This window comes from Natator depressus, chromosome 6, assembly GCF_965152275.1.
Source record: "Natator depressus isolate rNatDep1 chromosome 6, rNatDep2.hap1, whole genome shotgun sequence".
Taxonomy (NCBI): Eukaryota; Metazoa; Chordata; order Testudines; family Cheloniidae; genus Natator; species Natator depressus.
Genome location: NC_134239.1, coordinates 61551947 through 61574981, shown reverse-complemented (window position 1 = coordinate 61574981; position 23035 = coordinate 61551947). Strand labels below are relative to the sequence as shown.

General features: G+C 40.2%; 1 protein-coding gene across 13 annotated transcripts in view; it reads right to left on the bottom strand.

The window, feature by feature from the left end:
* The window catches only part of GPHN (gephyrin), a 579614-nt gene extending 556827 nt beyond the window's left edge, over positions 1-22787 (bottom strand). For all 13 annotated transcript variants that reach the window (XM_074955494.1, XM_074955495.1, XM_074955482.1 and 10 more), the window contains exon 1: positions 22690-22787. In XM_074955494.1, the coding sequence (XP_074811595.1) occupies positions 22690-22753 (64 nt within the window). In that variant the 5' untranslated portion in view covers positions 22754-22787. The remainder of the gene's footprint in view (positions 1-22689) is intronic.
* Positions 22788-23035: the final 248 nt, after the last annotated feature.

Here is a 23035-nt window from a genome sequence, read left to right as displayed (position 1 = left end):
CTGCTGATCCTGCAAGAGACATTATTTAAGTCGATGTTCCAAGCTTTCCAGCAGCTCATTCACCATCAGATTCATTCAGGAACAAACTCTATTTTTGACTCCCAAAAAATGGCAGAGATCAATTGGTGATTATACTATTACGAAAAAGTGAAAGGCAAAGACTTGAACTTGATAAGACAGTTATAACCTTCTTTTATGCCAAAATCTCCTTCGAACATTTCTTTCAATTTCTCATTTTGTTCTACATTAAAGCACTTCTCTCTGTAGATAACCAGTAGATAACCTGTAAGTCCACTAGTAGATGCTGCAAAATGAAGAAACAAAAGGACAAACTGAAGAAATATTTAGAAGAACCAAAACTGACAACATGGTCAAACACAATAATGCTTTAAAGCAGCCATATTGGGAAAAATATATTCTTTTTTTAATGCTACTGAGTCTATGCCTGAAAAGAAAAAAAAGTCACAGAATATTCTATCCAAGTTGCTGATGATGCCATTCAAGAATGCACAGAAAAATATGACAAGGAGGTCTTGTCATCTGCTCAGAAAAGAAAAACAAAACGAAGTAAGAACACTTCAAAAGTGCAGCCTTCTCAAGCTTCTGACATATGGATGTTCAGTACATTAATCAAACCTCATTCAGTAAGAGCCAACACTAAAAAACAGTCCTAAAGCAACCATGGAAGTTTAAAAGTTCCATAACCACTATCAGCCTCAAAGTTAGTTGACTGAAAAAAGGATTGATGCCCTAGTTTCCCAATGATATCCAGCAGGAACTCTGAAAGAAAAATGTCATACCTGTTTGCATCCAGTATTGTTGTAATTTTCACTGAGCACAACTCCTCTTCGATCAAAACACAACATGCATTTCACACAACAAGGCACAAAAAAGTTAGAAAAGCAAATGAAGACTACAGGCTCATGACACTCATGTCATAGTTTCAATGTACATCTGGCTTGATCTAATTAAAAAAGAACTGGAATTGCACAATGAAAAGAAATTGAGAAGGTATGGAACCTTTCCAATATTTAACCAACATGGGAGAGCCTGAATGCAAAGATGTTAAACTGAGCCTAGAACAAGAAAGAGAGACTCAAGTGTGGCTAATGGAAGGTAATCCCAAAATTTTGTTTATTCTTTTCTACTATTTAGAATGGGAGAACCAGATTTCTATCCCCAAATTTACAATTGTGAAAGCATTTTTCTCTCAGTTCACTGTGTAAAATTGTGGAAGTAAAATGCATGGAAGAGAAAATAATTTAATTCAGAATTTTGCCAGTTTTTATGATGTCCATAACTCTCTTCCTGCCAATTCAACATCTGTTAATTATTTGTTTTTAACTGCATTTATATTTGTTTGATCAAAAAGCAAGGCACTGAAAAAAAAATAGGTTGGCAAAATTATATCGGTAGCTAAAGATAGATAAGAGTGGCAGATCTAACTTATTAGTAGACTGATGCATTCAACTATAGATTTGTGATTTACTTAAGAATTGCAAGCTTTTCATTTTTGACAATATCTCTCCCTTTTTACGTTTCGGGAATAAATATACTTACAAAGCGAAGTATACTGTACACATTTTATGATTCACTTTGTAAACCTGTGAGTATTTTCCAGGTTTTTTTCCCCTGGAGGTAAGGGTTCTCAAGTGTGGAGAAAAAAATCTCAGTCACTCTAAACAATGTGATCCAAAGGAACAAAATAAGTAGCTATTTTACTCCCTTAAGCTAGAGATTGTTAGAAGCTCCACTTAGTGGGACTCCAGCCACAAAATCTGTTGATGTAGATTTGGGGGAGTTAAAAACAATAGCCACACATGCTTGATCCCAATGCTTCTTTTTTAAAATCTGATATGCAGAATTCAACATAGTACTCCAAATGAGGTCTAATTAATCTGCAGCAAGATCGACTAGTTCTTCTGTTAAAACAACTCAATATAGCATTTGACTATTTGAGATAGTGTTGCATTACTGATTCACTCAACTTGTCTATCACAAAGTCCATTTTTGTACTTGTAACAAACATTCTTACCTAACCCAGTGTTGCTTCTATTTTAATATTCTACAGACCACTTTTCAAGAAATCCTCTATGAATTCACCTCTCCTTCCAACACATGCTTGGCTCTCAAAAAGTTTAATTTTTAGACCACCAGTACACACAGATCAGTTAGAGGTATACAGAATCTAGCCACTATTCCTCTAGTCTGTATTTGTACTTTTGATTATTCCTTCTATAAAAGAATTATTTACTCATTGAAGTTTTAGTAAATTATTTTGGTTTCATCCCGGTATTCTCAGTTCATCAATGCTGACTTGAATTTTAAATAAAATCTTTTAAGAATGTGATTTCTCTCAGGTTTATATTATATTAAAATTTCATTTGCAATTTCACATAATCTCCCCTACTCCCTCCTGTAAGTCATTCGCTAATAGTGAAACTCATCAATAATCTTTAAGTAACGCTGGATCCAGAATAGACCCTACAGGACTCGACTCAACATAAAATCTTGATTAATCACTTTGTGTCAGACTTTTGAGGCCAACTGTATGAAGTTTTAGCTAATCCCCATTACCTGTTTCCCCTATGAAAGGGTTGTGCAGAACCTTATCAGTGATCTTACTAAAGTCAAGATACACCGAGACTACTGCATTTCCTTTATCAACCAAACTTGTTATCCCAACCAAAGAAAAAAATTAAGTTTGGCATGAAGAACTCAAAAATGTCAGTTTGACATTCTACGTTTTTGATAAATCCGTGTTGCCTATTATTTAGTACCTTATTTTCTTCTAGATGCTTACAGTTACTGAAAAAGTTAGTCAGTTTGTTCCAGCATTTTACCACACACTGAAGATTAAAAAAAAAAATATTGGCCCTTGGGTAGAGAATTAAAAAAAGGACTCCCTAATTATGATATGTGATGTGTATTCTTGACAAATATTCTGGAATTTCACTTGTCCTCCAACAGTTATAAAAAACAAACAGTTAATGGTTCTGATCAGGCAACATGGTCAATGGACTGAGCAAAACTGGAATTCAGGCACTGCTACTTTTCCTTAAAGCAGCTGACAGTTTTTGCACACCTTAGGATATGTCTACATTTCAAGCTGAGAGGGTGATTCTCAGCTTCAGAAGATACACTCGCACTAGCTTTCACAGAGCTAGTGAGCTAAAAGTAGAACATGGCTCAGCCCATCTGAGACACAAGCGGTGTACTCAGGGTGGCTAGCCCTTTCCATTGTTCATGTTACCATGGCTACCGTCTATTTTTAGCACCAGTAACATTTAGCACCAGTCTGTCTCCTGGACCTGAGATCCACACTCCAAGTTCGAAGAGTAGACATACCCTTAATTTCATCATCTGCAAAATATTTACCACAGAGAGTTGTCAGGTTCAGTGTTCATAAAGCATTTGGAAGATGAAAAGCTCACCGTAAATACTAAGGAGAGTTGACTACGACCAGTTGCTTTTACTACATTCAGTTTACTTCAACTTTTCTTTAACCTGCTCTTTCCTCATTTTGTCCTTTTGGTTACTTAGTGCATCACATTAACTATCCTACTACTAGACTTTCTAGTGAAGGCTGTGTAAACACTAAGCACATGAACCTCCTTTTCATTTTCAGCAAATCTGTACTTTCTAGTATCATCCTCTTGCTTCATTTTTATAACTTGTGTCCTTTTATATCCTTTGTTAAAACTGTACTTTATGCTACATCTTTCTACCTACATAGCATTACTATAAGCCTAGACTCCTGTAATTTCTCCATTTCATTTTCTATGATTCCCTTTTATTTATCTTAAAAAGTCCCTGTGCAATAACACTAATCTTTTACATTTCCTATTTTTCATTTGCATTATTGCTTTATTCTGTGACTATTACGTGCATCAAAATTCCAAATATTCCGAACTGCATTTTCTCCTAACTTTTGCTACATGCTGGGCCTTCATAACGAAGATTCCACTTTCACTACACCTTTTAACATTCATTTTAAACCAGGTCATGACCTGGTTACCTCCATACACTGTTTGTGTCCACACACAAAGATGGTTAATACATAATTAGAAACCATTGAAGCTAACTGTGTACCACATTTGTCTGCAGCCTATGATGGCACACAGCTGTCTTCTGGTAAATGCATCTAACATTTTGCTTGGAAGACAGGACCCTATAACTGTGCCAGTGTAACCAAGCTGCCACTGATCCTTACCCCTACCTTTTTTTCCAGGTCACCTCAGGCATACCAGTGTTCAATTTACCTGATTCGGGGAAGCCTGCGGCTGGGTGTGCCATCCACATCGATCTCAAAGGGATAACCCTAGAGCGTATCCAGAGAGAGATCAGGACACTGCTCAGTATCAACAGTGAGGAAAGGATGTTGCAAAATTAAAAATTGGAAAAAAAAGTCCAAACAATTTGCTAACATGATGCTAACTATGACTTTCTGGTCAGTGCATACAAGGACAAATAAAAGTTCAATATAGCATGTCAGCTAGCATTTACTAGAAGACAACTGTATGCCGGCCTAGTTTCCAAGAGGTTACTCATTCTCTTCTATGCAGACCAAAAACTCAGTCAACATCATGCTAGCTAATTTGATTGATAAAAATCGTGTTTCAACACAATTAACAATTCCCAGTTTAAACAAGGCCACAGAGTGTGTGACTGGCATATGGTCTGTAGAAAGAGTGAAAACAAGGGAGACCAGAGCTGGTAGTGGTAAGTAACAGAAGAGGAAAGAGCACTTCTTCCCCAGTATCCCTTAAAAAAGAAAGAAAAAAGAAAGACAGAAAGAAAGAGACAGAAAGATCACAACAGAATCAGTTTTTGTGATAGCATAAGTTTCCTGACATCATCTTCAGTCCATTCCACTACCTCTATTAGCCACATTTTCAGAGACACATAATCCCAAATGTGGTGAAACAGGTTTCCTGACCTTGATGTTCAAACTATAAGTTCCTAGGCCAAATTTCCCATCCCCAACAAATGTGCATTTTGGTTTGTACCATAAACCTTTCTTAAGGCAGAAGCAGTTGCCATTTTGAGCAACTCTGACAATATACCCTGAAGCAAACCTATTTAGTTCCCAGAGTGGCACCTGAACACTGAAGGTTTCTAAAATTCTAAGAACAGAAACAATAATCAAGCAAATCACTGGGCTAGAGCAGATGTCCCCACTATAAGCAATTAGTACTGCATATCTGTTCTTTATCATGCTTCAATTTAGCTAAAGTGAGAGAGATTGTCTTAATCTAGATCCTTTTATGCTTATTCTATTTAAATTGACAAACACTGAATTGTGGTATACAAATCTACAAAACCCATTCCTGCTTCTCTACAAATGCTAGATCCAGTACTCACTTCTCCCCATTCCAAGACAGTTTACGTAGCCAGACCAAGTATTTTTATCTCAGTTTTTAGCATAAATTTAAATATTTCTATAACCGTATCATGCAGCTTTTCCAGCTGCTTACACCTAAATAAGATCCTGGATGCTCAGCTCTATGTTGGGCACAAACATCTGGAACAGAATATATGCTGACCTAGCTATTATGCATGTGAATCAGAAAATACACACTTGATAACTGGAAAATGTATCTTGAATTATTCAGAAAATGTATTTTCTTCTAGCAGTAAAGTCTGTAGAAACTTTACAGCGGGTTTCCCCTTCTTGCAATTCACTGAAAGCAGAGCCCTAACTTCTCAATCACAGCAGGCTGAAAATGGCCACATCCTGGGGTACCCCGCCAGTTTGAGATTCTTCCAAAGCTGCTACATAGAGTTCAATTCTCCTAAAACTCCATTAACAGGTAATTAACATAGCAAAAACAATCACAGAAAAAATGTACTGTAATTTTAAATCTGCTTCAAGCATCAGCAGAGTATAGAAAGAAATTGCACTTAAGAAGAAAAAAATACCAACAAAGGCAAAACCCATCCCTCTAAACTGCAAACTTGCATCATATGGGGACAGTTCGCAGATCCATCCCACGAGAAGAAAGGAAGTTTTCAGATAGGTTAAGACACATTATCCTATTCTGTACAAGAAATTCTACAGATCCCTTAGAATGGCATTTCCAATAAAAGTGTATAGCTGGGGAGGGAACCAAAAGTGCATAAAATAAATATATATAAACTTAGCTTTATTTACATGGCTAACAAGTGACAAAAGTATGCAGAAACCTTCAAATGTAATCTCAGCTGAGGCTAAAACATCTAACCTATACCAATTAATGTGTGTGGATGGACAACCAGGCAGCCAACTTACATATCTTTCAGCACAGGATGCTTCTGAGGAAGTATGCACAAATGTTTGAGGGGGGAAAGGCAGGCTTCTGGTCTTATACATCTCAGCAATACACCCTTTTATACCTTTAGAAATGAAAGCCTTAAAAGCTTTTTTTCCCCTTAACTCCTTGATGGGTGGTACAGAATGATCAGGGCCAAAAACTTTTTGAAGGGCTTAGTGCATGCAATAAAGGTCTTTAACATTCTCCTGATGTTCAAGGGGTACCATAGTTTCCCAAGGAATGTTTCAAATGAGAGCAGAAAGATATTTTCCTGTGACCTGACTGAACTTACTTTACGTATGAAGGCCACATTAATTCTCAGCACAAACTTTATCTTTATGAAAGGTACAGTACTGCAGTTCTATTGATAAAGCCCCAAGCTCTAAAACCGTTCTATGATGGAGAGTACTAACTCCACACTGGCGCAGAAGGGGTTAGTGAGAGCCTGGGGGCTTGCCCTGCTACACCTGCGGTAGGTGTCAAGCCTGGAAGGAGGAGTTAAAAAGACTGAACTGGGCTCAGTTGGGGGCTGCTCAGGAGGGAGAGCAGATTTCTGGCTCTTTCTCAGTGAAAGATGCCCTTCTGGAGTCTGGAAGTTGAGCTGGACTGCTGGCAGAAGTAAGGTCTCTCTGCAACAGGAAGCCCAAGATAGTTGTGAAGGAAAGCAACAGGAAACAAGTAGGCTCCAGAATCTCTATGCTGGTGGAGGGGCCTGCAGGGAATAGGAAGACTCCAACGAAGTTAGGGACTGCCCTGCTAGGAGAGTAGAGAAAACTCTCCAGTAGCAGAACTAGCTGGATGGCAGAAAGCGCTAGAAAGCCCTGCAGCAAGCCCGTGGAAGAAGTTTAGAAAGCGAAAAGTCAATATACTGTGAACCTGCTATGACAAAAAGGCCCAAGACAGGGCAAGGTAGGATGTGATCCAGGGAACTGGCAAGGGGTCTGTTTCAAGAGGCCTTGACTGCTTAATAAAAGGGTCCTTGGACCAGAATCCAGTGGAGAGGGAGGGTCTGGGTTCCCCTACTGGCTCATTGAAAAAAGTGGAGTGGAACCCCTCTGGCAAGGCATAAAGACTGAGTCCAAAGTTGGACAGAAGGCCCAATGTGAGGGAGATGGACTGTTATTTGCTGGAATATTGATTTACCTCAGAAGGTCCAGGACTACATGTGACCTGGCCCACCAGGAGAGGCTGTCAGCAGGTGGTGCTAAAGGAGAAAAGCCTGCTATGCAATACTGTGCCACAAGGGGCACACTGGTCACTTAGTCACATGCTTCACCTTCCTAGTTGGATGATTCATAGAATCATAGAAGTGTAGGTCTGGAAGGGACCATGTAGTCCATCTCTGGATGTTGAGCCAAGATTAAATATATCTAGACTAGAGCTGTCAATTAATTGCAGTTAACTCATGAGATTAACTCAAAAAAATTTAATCGTGATTAATCGCACTTATAATTATAGAATACCAATTGAAATGTATTAAATATTTTGGATGTTTTTCTATATTTTCCATATTGATTTCAATTACAACACAGAATATAAAGTACACAGTACTCACTTTATATTATTATTTTTATTACAAATATATGCACTGTAAAAATGATAAAAAATAGTATTTTCAATTCACCTCATACAGTTACTGAAGTGCAATCTCTTTATCATGAAAGTGCAACTTACAAATGCAGATTTTTTTTTGGTTACGTAACTGCACCCAAAAACAAAACCGTGCAAAACTTTATAGCCTGCAAGTCCACTCAGTCCTACTTCTTATTCTGCCAACTGCTAAGACAAACAAGTTTGTTTACATTGACGGAAGATACTGTTGACTGCTTCTTATTTACAATGTCACCTGAAAGTGAGAACAGGTGTTCACATGGCACTTTTGTAGCCAGCGTTACAAGGTATTTGTGTGCCACATATGCTAAACATTCATATGCCCCTTCATGCTTCAGCCACCATTCCAAAGGACATGCTTCCATGCTGATGATGCTTGTTAAAAAAATGTGTCAATTAAAATTTGTGACTGTACTCCTTGGGGAGAGAATTGTATGTCTCCTGCTCTGTTTTACCCGCATTCTGCATATATTTCATGTTATAGCAGTCTCTGATGATGACCCAGCACATGTTCGTTTTAAGAACACTTTCACTGCAGATTTGACAAAAACGCAAAAAAGATAACAATGTGAGATTTCTAAAAATAGCTACAGCACTAGACCCAAGGTTTAAGAATCCGAAATCTGAGAGGGACAAGGTGTGGGGTATGCTTTCAGAAGTCTTAAAAGAGCAACACTCTGATGCAGAAACTACAGAACCCAAACCACCAAAAAAGAAAATCAACCTTCTGCAGGTGTCATCTGACTCAGATGATGAAAATGAACATGTGTCAGTCCGCACTGGTTTGGATCGTTATCATGTAGAACCCATCATCAGCATGAATGGTGGTTGAAGCATGAAGGGACATATGAATCTTTAGCACATCTGGCATGTAAATATCTTGCAACGCCAGCTACAACAGTGCCATGTGAACGCCTGTTCTCACTTTCAGGTGACACTGTAAACAAGAAGCAGGCAGCATTATCTCCTGCAAATTGTAACCAACCTTGTTTGTCTGAGTGATTAGCTGACCAAGAAGTAGGACTGAGTGGACTTGTAGGTTCTAAAGTTTTACATTGTTTTATTTTTGAATGCAGTTTTTTTTTAAACTTAATTCTACATTTGTAAGTCAACTGTCATGATAAAGAGATTGCACTACAGTACTTGTATGAGGTGAATTGAAACACTGGTTTTTTACAAAGCAAATATTTGTAATAAAAAATAAATATAAAGTGAGCACTGTACACTCTGTATTCTGTGTTTTAATTGAAATTAATGTATTTGAAAATGTAGTAAACATCCAAAAATATTTAAAATAAATGGTATTCTATTGTTGTTTAACAGCATGATTAATCACAAATAATTTTTTAATAGCATGATTAATCGCAAATAATTTTTTTTATTGCTTGACAGCCCTAATCTAAACCATTCCTGACAGATATTTGTCTAATCCAGCGGTTCTTAAACTGTGGGTTGCAACCCCATTTTAATGAGGTTGCCTGGGCTGGCTTTGACTTGCTGGGGCTCGGGGCTGAAGCCCAAGCCCCACCGCCCGGGGCCAAAGCCAAAGCCTGAGGGATTCAGCCTTGGGTGGTGGGGCTCAGGTTACAGGTCCACCGGCTGGGGCTGAAGCCCTTGGGCTTCGGCTTTGACCACTACGCCACCCAGAGCAGTGGGGCTCAGGCTTCAGCTCCCCAATCCGGGGTAGTGGGAATCAGACATACTTAGGCTTTGGTCCCCCATCCTGGGGTTGTGTACTAATTTTTGTTGTCAGAAGGTGGTCACGGTGCAATGAAGTTTGAGAAACCCTGGTCTAATCCATTCTTTAAAACCTCCAATGACAGAGTGACCACAACATCCCTAGATAACCTGTTTCAGTGCTTAACTACCCTTATATGTAGAAAGTTTTTCCAAATAGTTAATCTAAATATCCCTTGCTGCAAACTAAGCCAATTATTTCTTGTCCTACCCTCGCTGGGCATGAAAAACAACTGATTACCATCATCGTTATAATGACCTTTTACATATTTGAAGACTTATGTCCCCCCTTTGCCCTCTCATCTCTAGACTGAACATGTCAATTCTTTCCTTGTAGGTCGCATTTTCTAAACTTCTTATTTTTGTTGCTCTCTTTTGCACTCTTCCCAATTTGCTCACCTCTTTCTTAAAGTGTGTGCCCAAAAACAATTAACTCCTATGTCTTAGATGATACTCCTATTAATACATCCCAGAATCACTTTTACATTTTTGTAACAGCTTCACACTGTTGACTCATTCAATTTGTGATCCACTATAACACTCAGAGCCTTTTCTGCAGTACTGCTGCCTAGCCAGTTATTCCCCATCTTGTATTGGTGTGCTGGATTTTTCCTTTTGAGATGTAGTACTTTGCTCTTGCCTTACTGATGATCAGATCTAAAATAGGCATACATGAACCCCTTGCTGTCTAAGGAATGGCAAAACAATGATCAGCAGTTCAGGGTAAAGCCACGTAGAGGTAACGATAGTCATGTGCAAACTGGAGATACCTCCTCTAGAAAGATTGAATAGGAACACACAGGTAGGCATCTCTTCAAGTCTATCAATGACAGGAAGTCCTTTTCATCAGTCACTGCTAAGGTGGACTTTAAGTCCTCTTCCTGATCTTTGGCTTCCATAGAAAAGTTTTTGAGAATTTCAGGTTGAGAACTGTCCTGCCTTCCCCAGAACACTAGGGTACTAGGAAAAGCATGGAGTCACTGAGCTTCTTGCTCCAAGCAGACGTAGGTGATCTATAGCCATCTTCATACTCTGGGGTTCCAATGGATTGGACAATGCTGAAGATATTAAAAAAAAATCTCAAATTTCAGAACTGCATTTAATTCTAAGGTGAAACCCAGAATAAACTACATATAAGACCCATCTGTCAAACATGGGCATACCCAACCTTCTAGAAGTCCTGCAGCTTGCTCTCTTTCCAAGGACGCACACTGTACGGGGTTGCCTTGTAAGTATGCTTGCTTGGAGGAGGCAAAGTTTCCTCTGTGGAGTCTCACTGACCTCTCAAAGCCTCTTGGCTTGTTCTAACTACCTCTTGCTGGTTGGTTATCCTTCCTGTACTGTTTTGCTGAATAGCAGCAAAAGGAGTTCCAGGATCTACAGTATGCATCCGATGAAGTGAGCTGTAGCTCACGAAAGCTTATGCTCAAATAAATTGGTTAGTCTCTAAGGTGCCACAAGTACTCCTTTTCTTTTTGCATAATAATATGGATTCCCTTCTGGAGGTTTTTGTGGCTAACAAACTCTTTTTCTGCTTTACCAGAGGACTCAGTTGCTGCTTGATCTATAGGCTCACCAAAGAGTCTAACTTTCAGTGTAGTCCACTGACTCACATTTATTTTTCTTTAAGGTCTGCTTTCCATAGTCTTAAAGCCGAAGCTAGTGACATGGTGCTGAGTTACACCCACTGCTCCTGCACTGTATCTGTCAGTCAATCAACTGGAGTGTCTGTCACGAAGGCCACTGCTGAGTAAATCTCTCAATATGGCTCCCAGATCAAAAGATATTGTAATCTTGAGAGTGATGGTATCAGAGAGAAAATCCATCCAAGCCATGATGGCCCTAGTAAAAGAGGTGGAGGTAACAGCTGTAGGAAAACTGAGGTGTCCTCAAAATTTCTCCTCTGATATGTTCCTGACTGCCATGTTCCACAGGAGAAATTCACCTTCTACTGGCATTGCCATATCTTAATCAGAGTAGAGAAGGCGATGTCCATTTTAGGGAGAGTAACCAGCCAGATTTAGATTTGTGTATATTATATTGTTTCTTAGCTACATTTTCTAGATGCTTTGCTTCTGCAGAATTTTCCCAAATGCGTGTTCTCCAGAAGAGGACATAGACAGATATATGGATCTGATTTTGATCCTGAGCAGAAATACATATTTGACCATGGCCCTGCTACACACCTTCTCCACCTCCTCCAATGTTTCCTTTTTTGGGTGAAATCATCCAGCAGAATACGTAGTCCCTCGACTAGCTTCTTAAGAATAATTTCAAAATACTCCTCCTTGAGACACTTATTTTGGGGCTCATCTTCCTATGAAACAGATTTTGAAAAACCTTAACAGTTTCTTAGACTCTTTTTGTCCCTTTTGGAACTGTTATGCTTATGTGACTTGCAAACAAGGGAATCAGAGATGGAGAAAAGAAAGGAAAGGAAAATGAGAAGTGTCTACACCTCTTGCTCCTTGTTTTTCTGGAGACTAGTTTTAGGAACACCCTTGGTAGAAGAAGGGATATAGGTATAGATATAGATATAGGTATATATCTCTCTCTCTCTCTCTCTCTCACACACACACAAACACCCATTTCCTCCTCTTATTAGATATAGATGCAGATGAAATCTTTTTCTTTCCTGAAATGTTTTTGCTCTTATTTCCTGATTTGTCAAATTCAGAGAGGGAGAGATGTCCCTCTGAAGGCTCCAATGGGTAGCATACAGAGACCCTAGAGTTTTTTCACCCTTTATACTATGTCCAAGATCCCTGAATCATCACGCATGCCCATGATGAACTGGGCAGGGAAAAAACTAAGCTCCAGCTGAAGCTGTCTAACTGTGTTGTGTGAACACCTTCGACTTGCGTTGTTTCATCCTAGCTGATTCTCTAAGTAAGGAAGTGATGTAGCCTTTCGGGGAGGCAAAAGCAATCATCCTGACAAGTCCTGAGGCACCCCAGTTACAGGTAACTAAGCAGCCCAGAGCACGGAGAAGACCAGGTAACCCACGGGGGGGGTGGGGGGGAAGAGTGAACGGGGGATGGGAAAGAGGAAAGGAATGGACAATATGGGCCTTTTGGTCTGTTAGCAACAGCCTGGCTTTTGGGGTCTGGTCTGGCTCTCTGTTCTCACAGCAGAAATCCTGTGAAGGGATGAAGAGAACATTGAGTTGTATAGGTAGAAAGGGACTTGTTTTCCACAGCCTCAGCTACAGCCATTTATCCAGGTGATTTGATGCCCTTTCAAGAGGCTATGCAGGGAGACTTCTTACCCTTGTGGGACTTGTCCTTGTGCCTTGCCTCAATCCACTCCTGTGCAGCCTAGCTGAGGAGCCACCTGTTCCACCTGGCCCCTGTCCACTCCCCAACTTGCTCCTGTGTCATTCTGGGGACCTCCCTGGGTCAGTTCTGCAGCAGGAGATAGAATGTGATCCTCAAAGATGCACAGCTCTTCATCCATACACTCCCCTAAAGGTGTGCAGCACTGCAAGTAGAGCATTCCTCCTATCTCCAACAGTAACAGAATTAAGCTGATCCAGTTCTAGTTGGACACCACTGCTCCTACTAAGCCACAGAAGCAGCAGTATATCTAGGAAACAGCAGTCACACAGCTGTGATCCTCTGCTGCCACATGGGCACAATACGGGAAGAACGCAGGGAGGGACAGTGAAGGTCACTTCGCCATCCTTCTACCAACAAAGTATCACGCCCAGTGATACACGAACCAATAAGACCTCTGGGCACAGTCAAATTAACCAGAATGACTTTATGGCTATTGCTGACAAATGGGGAAGCCCTGTAAGGACAAGAAAGTAGTAATACTGTAATTCTACTTGCTTATATAACCTGGTTGCCTATTGTTCAATAAAATATCTCCAAAATGGTAACTTTAGGGCTAACTTTTTTAATGTTTTTAACTTAAATTAGTATGTTTGCTTGACATGACCCTACTACTAGCAAATTACTTAGTGGTACAAGCAGGTCAGTCATTCAAGTGTTTTTCCACCCTCCCATTTCATAATGTTACTATTTAAAATATGGCAATTTAAGATGCTGCTTAATATACATGCACACTATTGTCTGTATTGCATAATATATACTGAAACAGTAATCTTTAATCAGTGGACCAAACACAGACCCCAAGTGAATCACCCTGAAATGATACCTTATGGTTCTATTTCCCTTGCCTTTTGTGATCAGCTACATTTGTACATCTGTTTAATTTAGTCACATTCTAGTCTCGTCAAAATAAGATCACAAGTAAAATTGTAAAAAACCTTTATTTCCAAGTAATGTATAGTTTTCAAAATTCTAAAAATATACAACCATTATTTAAAAAAATATTAGAATATTAAGATCATGCAGTTAAGTACCTAAAAGTCAAGGAAATGCCAAAGTTAAGGATTCATGTGCCTCCTTGCCACTGCCCTCTTCTGCATAATCATGATACACTCTAAAAAAAAAAATCTAAACAATCACATCCTATTTCTGAAATATACAATTTTTCTTCAATCTAAGATACATATACAGCATGCTGTAGTAGTGTACTACGTTTGCCAAACACTTCAATGTCATTTGTATAAGAAATACACATTAAAATATATTTACACATTTTGTAGAACACTAGAGAGCAACACTGAAGTTTGTTGGCATATATAGGCCACTTACATTTACAGCTATATTAGGTTTGTAGTTAGTCACTCCAACCCCTGGACTGCAATTACAAACGTCTTGCTGCTGCTCTTTGAAAATAAATTTTACAGTACGTAACTGCTGACTAAGCCTATCTCTACACAAGGGATCAGCAACCTTTGGCACGTGGCCCATCAGGGAAATTGGCTGACCAGCCGGGACAGTTTACCTGCAGCGTCCGCAGGTTCAGCCGATTGCAGCTTCCACTGGCCGCAGTTCGCCGTTCCAGGCCAATGGGGGCTGTAGGAAGCAGCGCGGGCCGAGGGATGTGCTGGCCGCTGCTTCCCACAGGCCCCATTGGCTTGGAACAACGAACCGTGGCCAGTGGGAGCTGTGATCGGCCGGAGCTGCAGTCGCTGCAGGTAAACAAACCGTCCTGGCCTGCCAGCGGATTTCCCTGATGGGCTGTGTGCCAAAGGTTGCCAATCCCTGGTCTACACTATGCTACAGTGCAGATTATGAGTATGTGAACTGCAGAGTGCACCGAAGTATTGCACTACAACTAGCCCACGTGGATGTTGCTGGCACGAACTTAAAGGTATCTAGTTCACATTAACATAGTCCCCTTTCAAACAGGATTATGTTAACATGAATTAGGTATCTTTTCATTCATGCCAGCAGCATTCACACAGGGCAGATAGAGTACAACACTTTGGTGCACTCTGCAATTAATATCCCCACAGTCCGCACTATAGCGCAGTGCTGACAAGACCTATGAGTTACCAATGAAGTCCATGGAAGTTTTTCCCTTTATCCCAATAGCAGTAGAAACAGGCCCTAAAACACATACCTTTAAGAGAAGAGAACTTTAGTCTAAATCAATCATAATAAACCATTATGACAATAAAATTAACACATTTTTTCACTTACATTACTTGGACTTTTCAGTGATTAATCATGAGACCTAAGACTCCATGTATGGGAGGGGCAAAGTGAGAGGAGTTATATGAAAGTATTTCACTACTTGAGAGATACCATGGCATCACTTAAACCTCACTCTTCACAAGTTCCATAGGAGGGAGCACTTCTTTTGCAAGCCTTTGAATATGTTCAGCTTTTAACTTGCAAAATGCATAGTGAAGGAGGCAAGGCCTACAGGCTTTTCTTAACTTTCTCACTTCACAACTGCACTTAGCAGTACATTCCATGAATTTAGCAAGACCCCCTCTGCAAAAATGAAGAAGGGCCTAAACTCTACTCTTTTAGCTGAAAAGATGGTTACAAGGAGCATTCTTTTAAAGATCCGTAAATCCATGGGAATCTAGGCAATTAGTTCGGGGGAGAACCAAGCACTCTTGAGACTTATCTGAGGCTCCTGGGAGGAGCCACTGATTTGAATCTAGGTTTCAGATAAGTGGCTGCTCAAATGCATCTTTTTGCTAAGAAGAGGGACCATAATGAGCAGCCACCAATTTTACCTTTGACAGTACCTAAGGCTGCAACTTGAAACTGAAGAGAAGACTGGAGAGACAACCCAGAGTCAAGGTGTGATCGTTTTGCCAGAAATATTTCTAAGAGAAAAATCAATGTGAAAGAAGTTTACCATACCATAAACTGCTGAAATGAAGGTGAACCTGTCTTTAAGAGAAGGAGGGACTCAATGAGTTAGTCAGAACAACTGTTTCTCAATCTTTAGGTTTCCAGGGATAGTATTCCAGGGTGGTAATGAGGATTTGGCCACTATAGTAAAAAAGATGGGTACAGAGGCAGCTGAATCTTTAGTGCCAAAACCAGTAGCATGAAATTTATGTCAGAAACAGCTGCAAAATTTGGAGATGTTCTGGTTGGCAAAGATATTAGACAACTCCAGTGTCTGTGTTACCCATTTGCTGCACAGAGGTTGAAATGCAGCTTGATTTAAATAGCACTTACTTCAGTGAAGCTGACTCTTGAGCAGAATCCCATCTCTTCACTTGGTGCGGGAGCCCTCAACCTTCAAGCAGGCTGCCTGAGCATTGGCTAAGGATTCCTACTTCAAAGTAATAGCCCCAGCCATGGTACCACTTTTGGTTAGGGCACAGGATATGACTACCATCGTCAAATACAATACAGAATGGGCTAATACTGATTAGAGACTTCAGGACATGATCACATTCTCTCTAGGCACTGTGTGTATGTCAAGGTTCCTTCCCCACTCTGAACTCTAGGGTACAGATGTGGGGACCTGCATGAAAACCCCCTAAGCTTATTTTTACCAGCTTAGGTTAAAACTTCCCCAAGGTACAAACTATTTTACCTTTTGCCCTTGGACTTTATTGCTGCCACCACCAAGCGTCTAACAAATACATAACAGGGAAAGAGCCCGCCTGGAAACGTCTTTCCCCCCAAAATCCTCCCAAACCCTACACCCCCTTTCCTGGGGAAGACTTGATAAAAATCCTCACCAATTTGCATAAGTGAACACAGACCCAAACCCTTGGATCTTAAGAACAATGAAAAAGCAATCAGATTCTTAAAAGAAGAATTTTAATAGAAGAAAAAGTAAAAGAATCACCTCTGTAAAATCAGGATGGTAAATACCTTACAGGGTAATCAGATTCAAAACATAGAGAATCCCTCTAGGCAAAACCTTAAGTTACAAAAAGACACAAAAACAGGAATATACATTCCATTCAGCACAGCTTATTTTATCAGCCATTTAAACAAAACAGAATCTAACGCATACCTAGCTAGATTACTTACTAAGTTCTAAGACTCCATTCCTTTTCTGTTCCTGGCAAAACAACACACAGACAGAGAGAACCTTTGTCTCTCCCCCCTCCAGCTTTGAAAGTATCTTGTCTCCTCATTGGTCATTTTGGTCAGGTGCCAATGAGGTTATCCTAACTTAACCCTTTACAGGTGAAAGGGTTTTTCCTCTGGCCAGGAGGGATTTTAAAGGTGTTTACCCTTTCCTTTATATTTATGACAGTGTATTATTTTCTTTCCTTTTTCAATCAAGATCCTTGCATTCAAAAATTTTCCTAAGATTGATGCCCAGAATGATATTCTGGCACCAGTGGTAACCGATCTACTACTTATATCAGGTATGTAGATCAGGAAGATGAATGTGAAAACTTTGGTCTATTCTGATATTTTGGGGGGTGGGGTGGCAAAAGGAGTACAGTTTCAGATAAGTAGTTCTATTAAAAATATATAAATGCAATCTTTGACTAAAACTGATCAATTTCACAGCATCTCTCCCACATATTATTTTTCCAAGGGAAGCCACCTGGCACGCTGAATGTTAGTGAAGCCAAAGCTCATGCTCAACAGAGCTATACTAGTCCCTTCTCCCTGAAAGGGATTCTCCTGCTTGGACAAAGTCAGAATCATTCCAGAAGACTGGAAAAGGGAAAATATAGTGCACATCTATAAAAAGGGAATTAAGGACAACCCGGGAAATTATAGACCAGTCAGCTTAACTTCTGCACTCGGAAAGATAATGGAGCAAATAATTAAGAAATCAATTTGCAAACACCTAGAAGATAATAAGGTGATAAATAACAGTCAGCATGGATTTATTAAGAACAAATCGTGTCAAACCAACCTGATAGCTTTCTTTGACAGGGTAACAAGCCTTGTGGATGGGGGGTGGGAGAGGAAAACGGTAGATGTGGTATATCTTGACTTTAGTAAGGCTTTTGATACAATCTCGCATGACCTTCTCATAAACAAACTAGTGAAATACAACCTAGATGGAACTATTATAAGGTGGGTGCATAACCAGTTGGAAAATTGTTCCCAGAGAGTAATTATCAGTGGTTCACAGTCATACTGGAAGGGCATAACGAGTGGGGTCCAGCAGGGATCAGTTCTGGGTCCGGTTCTGTTCAATATCAATGATTTAAATAATGGCATAGAGAGTACACTTATAAAGTTTGCGGACAATACCAAGCTGGGAAGGGTTGCAAGTGCATTGCAGGATAGGATTAAAATTCAAAATTATCTCAACAAACTGGAGAAATGGTTTGAAGTAAATAGGATGAACTTCAATAAGGACAAATGCAAAGTACTCCATTTAGGAAGGAACAATCAGTTGCACAATACAAAACGGGAAATGACTGCCTAGAAAGGAATACTGCGGAAAGGGATCTGGGGGTCATAGGGGATCACAAGCTCAATATGAGTCAACAGTGTAACACTGCTGCAAAAAAAGCAAACATCATTCTGGAATGTATTAGCAGGAGTATTGTAAACAAGACACGAGAAGTAATTTTCTGCTCTACTCCGCACTGATTAGACCTCAACTGGAGTATTGTGTCCAGTTCTGGGCGCCACATCTCAGGAGAGATGTGCACAAATTGGAGAAAGTCCAGAGAAGAGCAACAAAAATTATTAAAGGTCTAGAAAACATGGCATATGAGAGAAGATTAAAAAAATTGGGTTTGTTTAGTCTGGAGAAGAGAAGACTGAGAGGGGACATGGCCACAGTTCTCAAGTACATAAAAGGTTGTTACAAGGAGGATGGAGAAAAATTGTTCTTCTTAACCTCTGAGGATAGGACAGGAAGCAATGGGTTTTAATTGCAGCAATGGTGGTTTAGGTTGGACATTAGGAAAAAATTCCTGTCAGAGTGGTTGAGCACTGGAATAAATTGCCTAGGGAGGTTGTAAAATCTCCATCATCAGGGATTTTTAAGACCAGGTTGGACAAACACCTGTCAGGGATGGTCTAGACAATACTTAGTCCTGGCTTGAGTGCAGGGGACTGGACTAGATGACCTCTCGAGGTCCTTCCAATTCTATATTTCTATGATTCTATGAGGACATTTTAATTGCTGTATTATCCCCATGAGAACACAGCAAATATAAAGACTTATCGTTCAATGTATACCATAAATACACAGATCAAGTAGGAAACTGAAATTTTGAAATTAATCTGTGTGATCACTTTCTTTAACTTCAACACTGCATTAACAATGGCACGTTATTTGATATTTCTGAGGTTGCATACTTTTAACACTGAGCAATGTCTTGGAATGCACACTATACAAAAACTAGAAAGCAATTATCTATCCATTAGCTAAAGAGGTTTTCTGTCCATATAGGAAATACTGTCCTAGTTTATTAGTTCTGTATTTTATCAACAGTGTTTAGACTTGTCCATATTTCTGTGAGTAGGGTCAAGGCTGTAGCTTTTTGAATAAAGACATAGCAGTAAATGTGAATGAAAGTGTGAAAGTCAGCTTTCGAATGCTGTATAATGCACAATACGCTTCTACATTTCAAAGAGACTCTTCCTGGATTTTGAGACAGTGGCTTCTGTATACACCCACTTCTTATTGACCCCTAGCCAACAAAAAGTTTGACAACTATGGTATATGCTGCATTTATTGCAATAAATAAAACTACGATATCAAGACATCATTTTCTGTATATTTTTGAATGTCAATGTCAAATATGCTTTCACATATACAGACAGCAGAATCTTTTTACATTCTAAATTTCTATCGTAATAAATTTTTGCAGTAAGAATAGAGAGGTGAAAAGTAACATTTATTTTTAAATATCAAACTGTTAAAAGTAGCAATACACACTCTTGAAGATATACAAACCATGATCACTTTCAGAAGGTATTCTAAAAGCCTATTTGAACATAACTGATTCAAGTTACAAAGGTAGAAAATATTCACTTGACATTAATAATTTATTATTATTGAACAACCTTCAATATCTACAATAAGCAAAACACATGTAAAATACATCTATTAGTAACTACTACATAAAAAAAAAAAATCACTGAAGTAGATGTAACCTTTTTTCCTGACAAATCAATATAAACCAGTTACTTTTTACAGTACATTTAAATTCTATTTGAATACCATTTTAAAGGAGTGATAATGATTTATTCTACATGCAATATAGCATTTCTAAATGTACAGTTCAAAGTGTGACAGGAATAGAAGTGTTTATGCCTCTACTGATAAAACATACACATATGTACTTTTACTACTTCACTGATAATGAAACAAATATATAGATATAATCTTAATTAGAAAGCTAAAAAGCCCATGCTAAGTTAATTATCTGATTTCTAATTCCTGAATGAATCTGAAAGACTAAACCAGAAAAATACTGCTTATGTTTAATGTTTCTCTTCCTACTCTTATTCTTTCAGAAATTAGCCAACATACAATTATTAGTTCATTTTTATGAGAAATTTCAATAGACCGCATACTATATTTGCTGAATTCACAGCTGGAGAGAAGATAACAAAAACATCCAGAGGACAAAAACCCTCAAAGTGCAAATATTAGCTTTCAACGGATAAACAGAAACACCACAGAGAAGAGAATGAAGCTCAGCCAATGATATTATTTTCAAATAATATATTTGTATAAATTCTGACTGGAAGTCTGTAAAAAGTCCACTGGCTAAACTACAAAGGGCTATTAAAAATTATTCAGTACATAAACCATCTCTTATCACTGGAAAGAACACTTTAGTGCAACCCTGAATATTTTAATTCAAAATCATGGATTTAAGGAACAAGGACAGGTGTGTTTGCTTTTTAAAGACAGGCCCTGTACCCTTCTCAATGGAACCACAATTTATGGTAACAAGTACAAGAATTTAATAGTCAGACAGGAATTATAATCACAGATATGTAACAGAGAACAGATCTTTGTGATATCATATGGTTATTTCAAGCCACTGAACCAATTGTTTAAGAAATTGTTGCATCACTTATGATTTATATTGCATTTCCTTAAAATGTACAAGAACTAAAACTTTTAGACTTTTAGTTTCTAAAAGAAATATGCAAGCTACCAGAAATCACCAGTCAACATGGAGAAAAATCCAAGCTACATAAAAATGTACAAAACATGCAATTAATATTCTATAATTGCCATACTCCTTCCCCCATACTTTAAGTTTTATAAAATTAAATTGTGTTTATGTACCCTAGGGCACAAACAGAAAGGTATAAACTCCTGCAATTTGACTTTCACACTTTGTCAAACCACTTATGTCATTATGAACGAGCTGATTGTTTAAACTGTGAAACCAATACTACAGATTTACTTTTCTATTACTATTACAGTGGAGTTTTCTAGAGGTTTATATTCTGCCACAATAATCTTGCAGTAATGCTTGAAATTCCTGTCCCTGTTCTAACCCTTTAATTCTATTGGTGGGTACTGCTGGTGAAAGTCAGTGGGCTGACAATTTCAGCACCAGGAGGAAAGAACAGCGTACCATCAGACTCGGGGGTTTCCCTCTACATGTCACATTCAGACTCGCTGCCCTACCCAAGGGAGCTTCCAGTAGGACATTCATAGGCAGAACACACCCTCATCCAATATCTGGGACCGACAAGAACACAGACAAATACATACCATTTTTAAAAAGAGAAGAGGCAGGGTTGTTCTTATTTAACATCACCAAGCTCAATAAATAACTCTCTGATTAGCTCTTCGCTCCCCCTTCTGCTAATTTATCCCTTTCCATCCCGAACACCTATAGACTCGTAAATGTGTTCATAAAACAGCTTTTCATTAACATCTATCCCTTCTCGAACTTCTGCTAAAAGCTATCTGAACTGGACATGATATAAATATCTCTAGTATCTATGCACCCACAAATTCAGATTTATTCTCCGTAAAAAGGCATACCCTCATGGGCTTTAGGCGTGTGGCTCTCAATCAGGAGCCTGAATCTCCACACTACATCAGGCCATACAACCTCAAAAGCCAAATAAACCCCGAAGCTGAAACACACACTATGGATCTAGAAGTCATTCTTTACAGGAATAGCATGTAATGTACCATGAGATTATGAAAGGATCAACCGTGCGCTATAAGTAGCAGCACCATACATGCCCACACACAGGCGCGCTCCACCTTCCTGGAAATAAAGGACACAGGAGGGAAGGGAGAGAGTCACTGCAAAGGTGCCTCCTGCGCCGTGCGTGCCACGCTCAGAGGCATTTCCCCGGGGGCTCGCCTCCCGCCCGGGTGAGAACTGCCGGTCCACTTCCCCTGAGCTCGGCTTGGCCGAAGAGACACTTATCCCAGGCACCGCTACACCTGTAATAATCCCGGGGCCCGGCCATCTCCCCTCCCCCACCCCACGGCTCAGGTTATTTACGGGCCAGTCCCCAGTGCAGCGCGGAGCAGCCCGCCCGCATGCGGCAGCGGCGCCCAAACCATTCCCCCCGGCCTCACGCGTACGGCCCCGGCAGCCGGGGCCGCCTCTGGCCGGAGCCCCCAAACCCAGGCCTGGGCCCAGAAACACTGGCGAGCGGCTATGGCGCCCCGCGCGGCGGCGCCGTCACGGGAGGCGACAGCCGTTGGGACGCCCCGCGGGGCGGCCTAACAGGGAGCACCGACCCTCTACCGGCTCTTCCCCGCCCCGTGCCCGGCCGCGGCCCGTTACCTGTGAGGACCCCGACGCGGATTTGATGGTCGTGGTTGGTTAAAATCATCCCCTCCGACGCCATGTTTCCCAGCGCAGCCACCGCACTGACTGGGGGGGGGGAGGGGGAAAGGGAGCGCGAGAGCGGCGCGAGCGCGAGGTGGGGGGGGGAGGGAAGGAGCGCGAGGCAGAGCCCGCGCGGCGGAGGGGCGGAGCTCGCCTGAGGGAGGACCCTGGAGGAGGAGGGAGCCAGCGTGAAAGGGGGGGGCGAAGCGAGCGTGGGGCGGAGCCAACAACGCGGACGAATGAGCTCGAGACAACCAACCCGCAGTCCCGGACTCAAGCAGCATCAATCTACCGCCGAGGC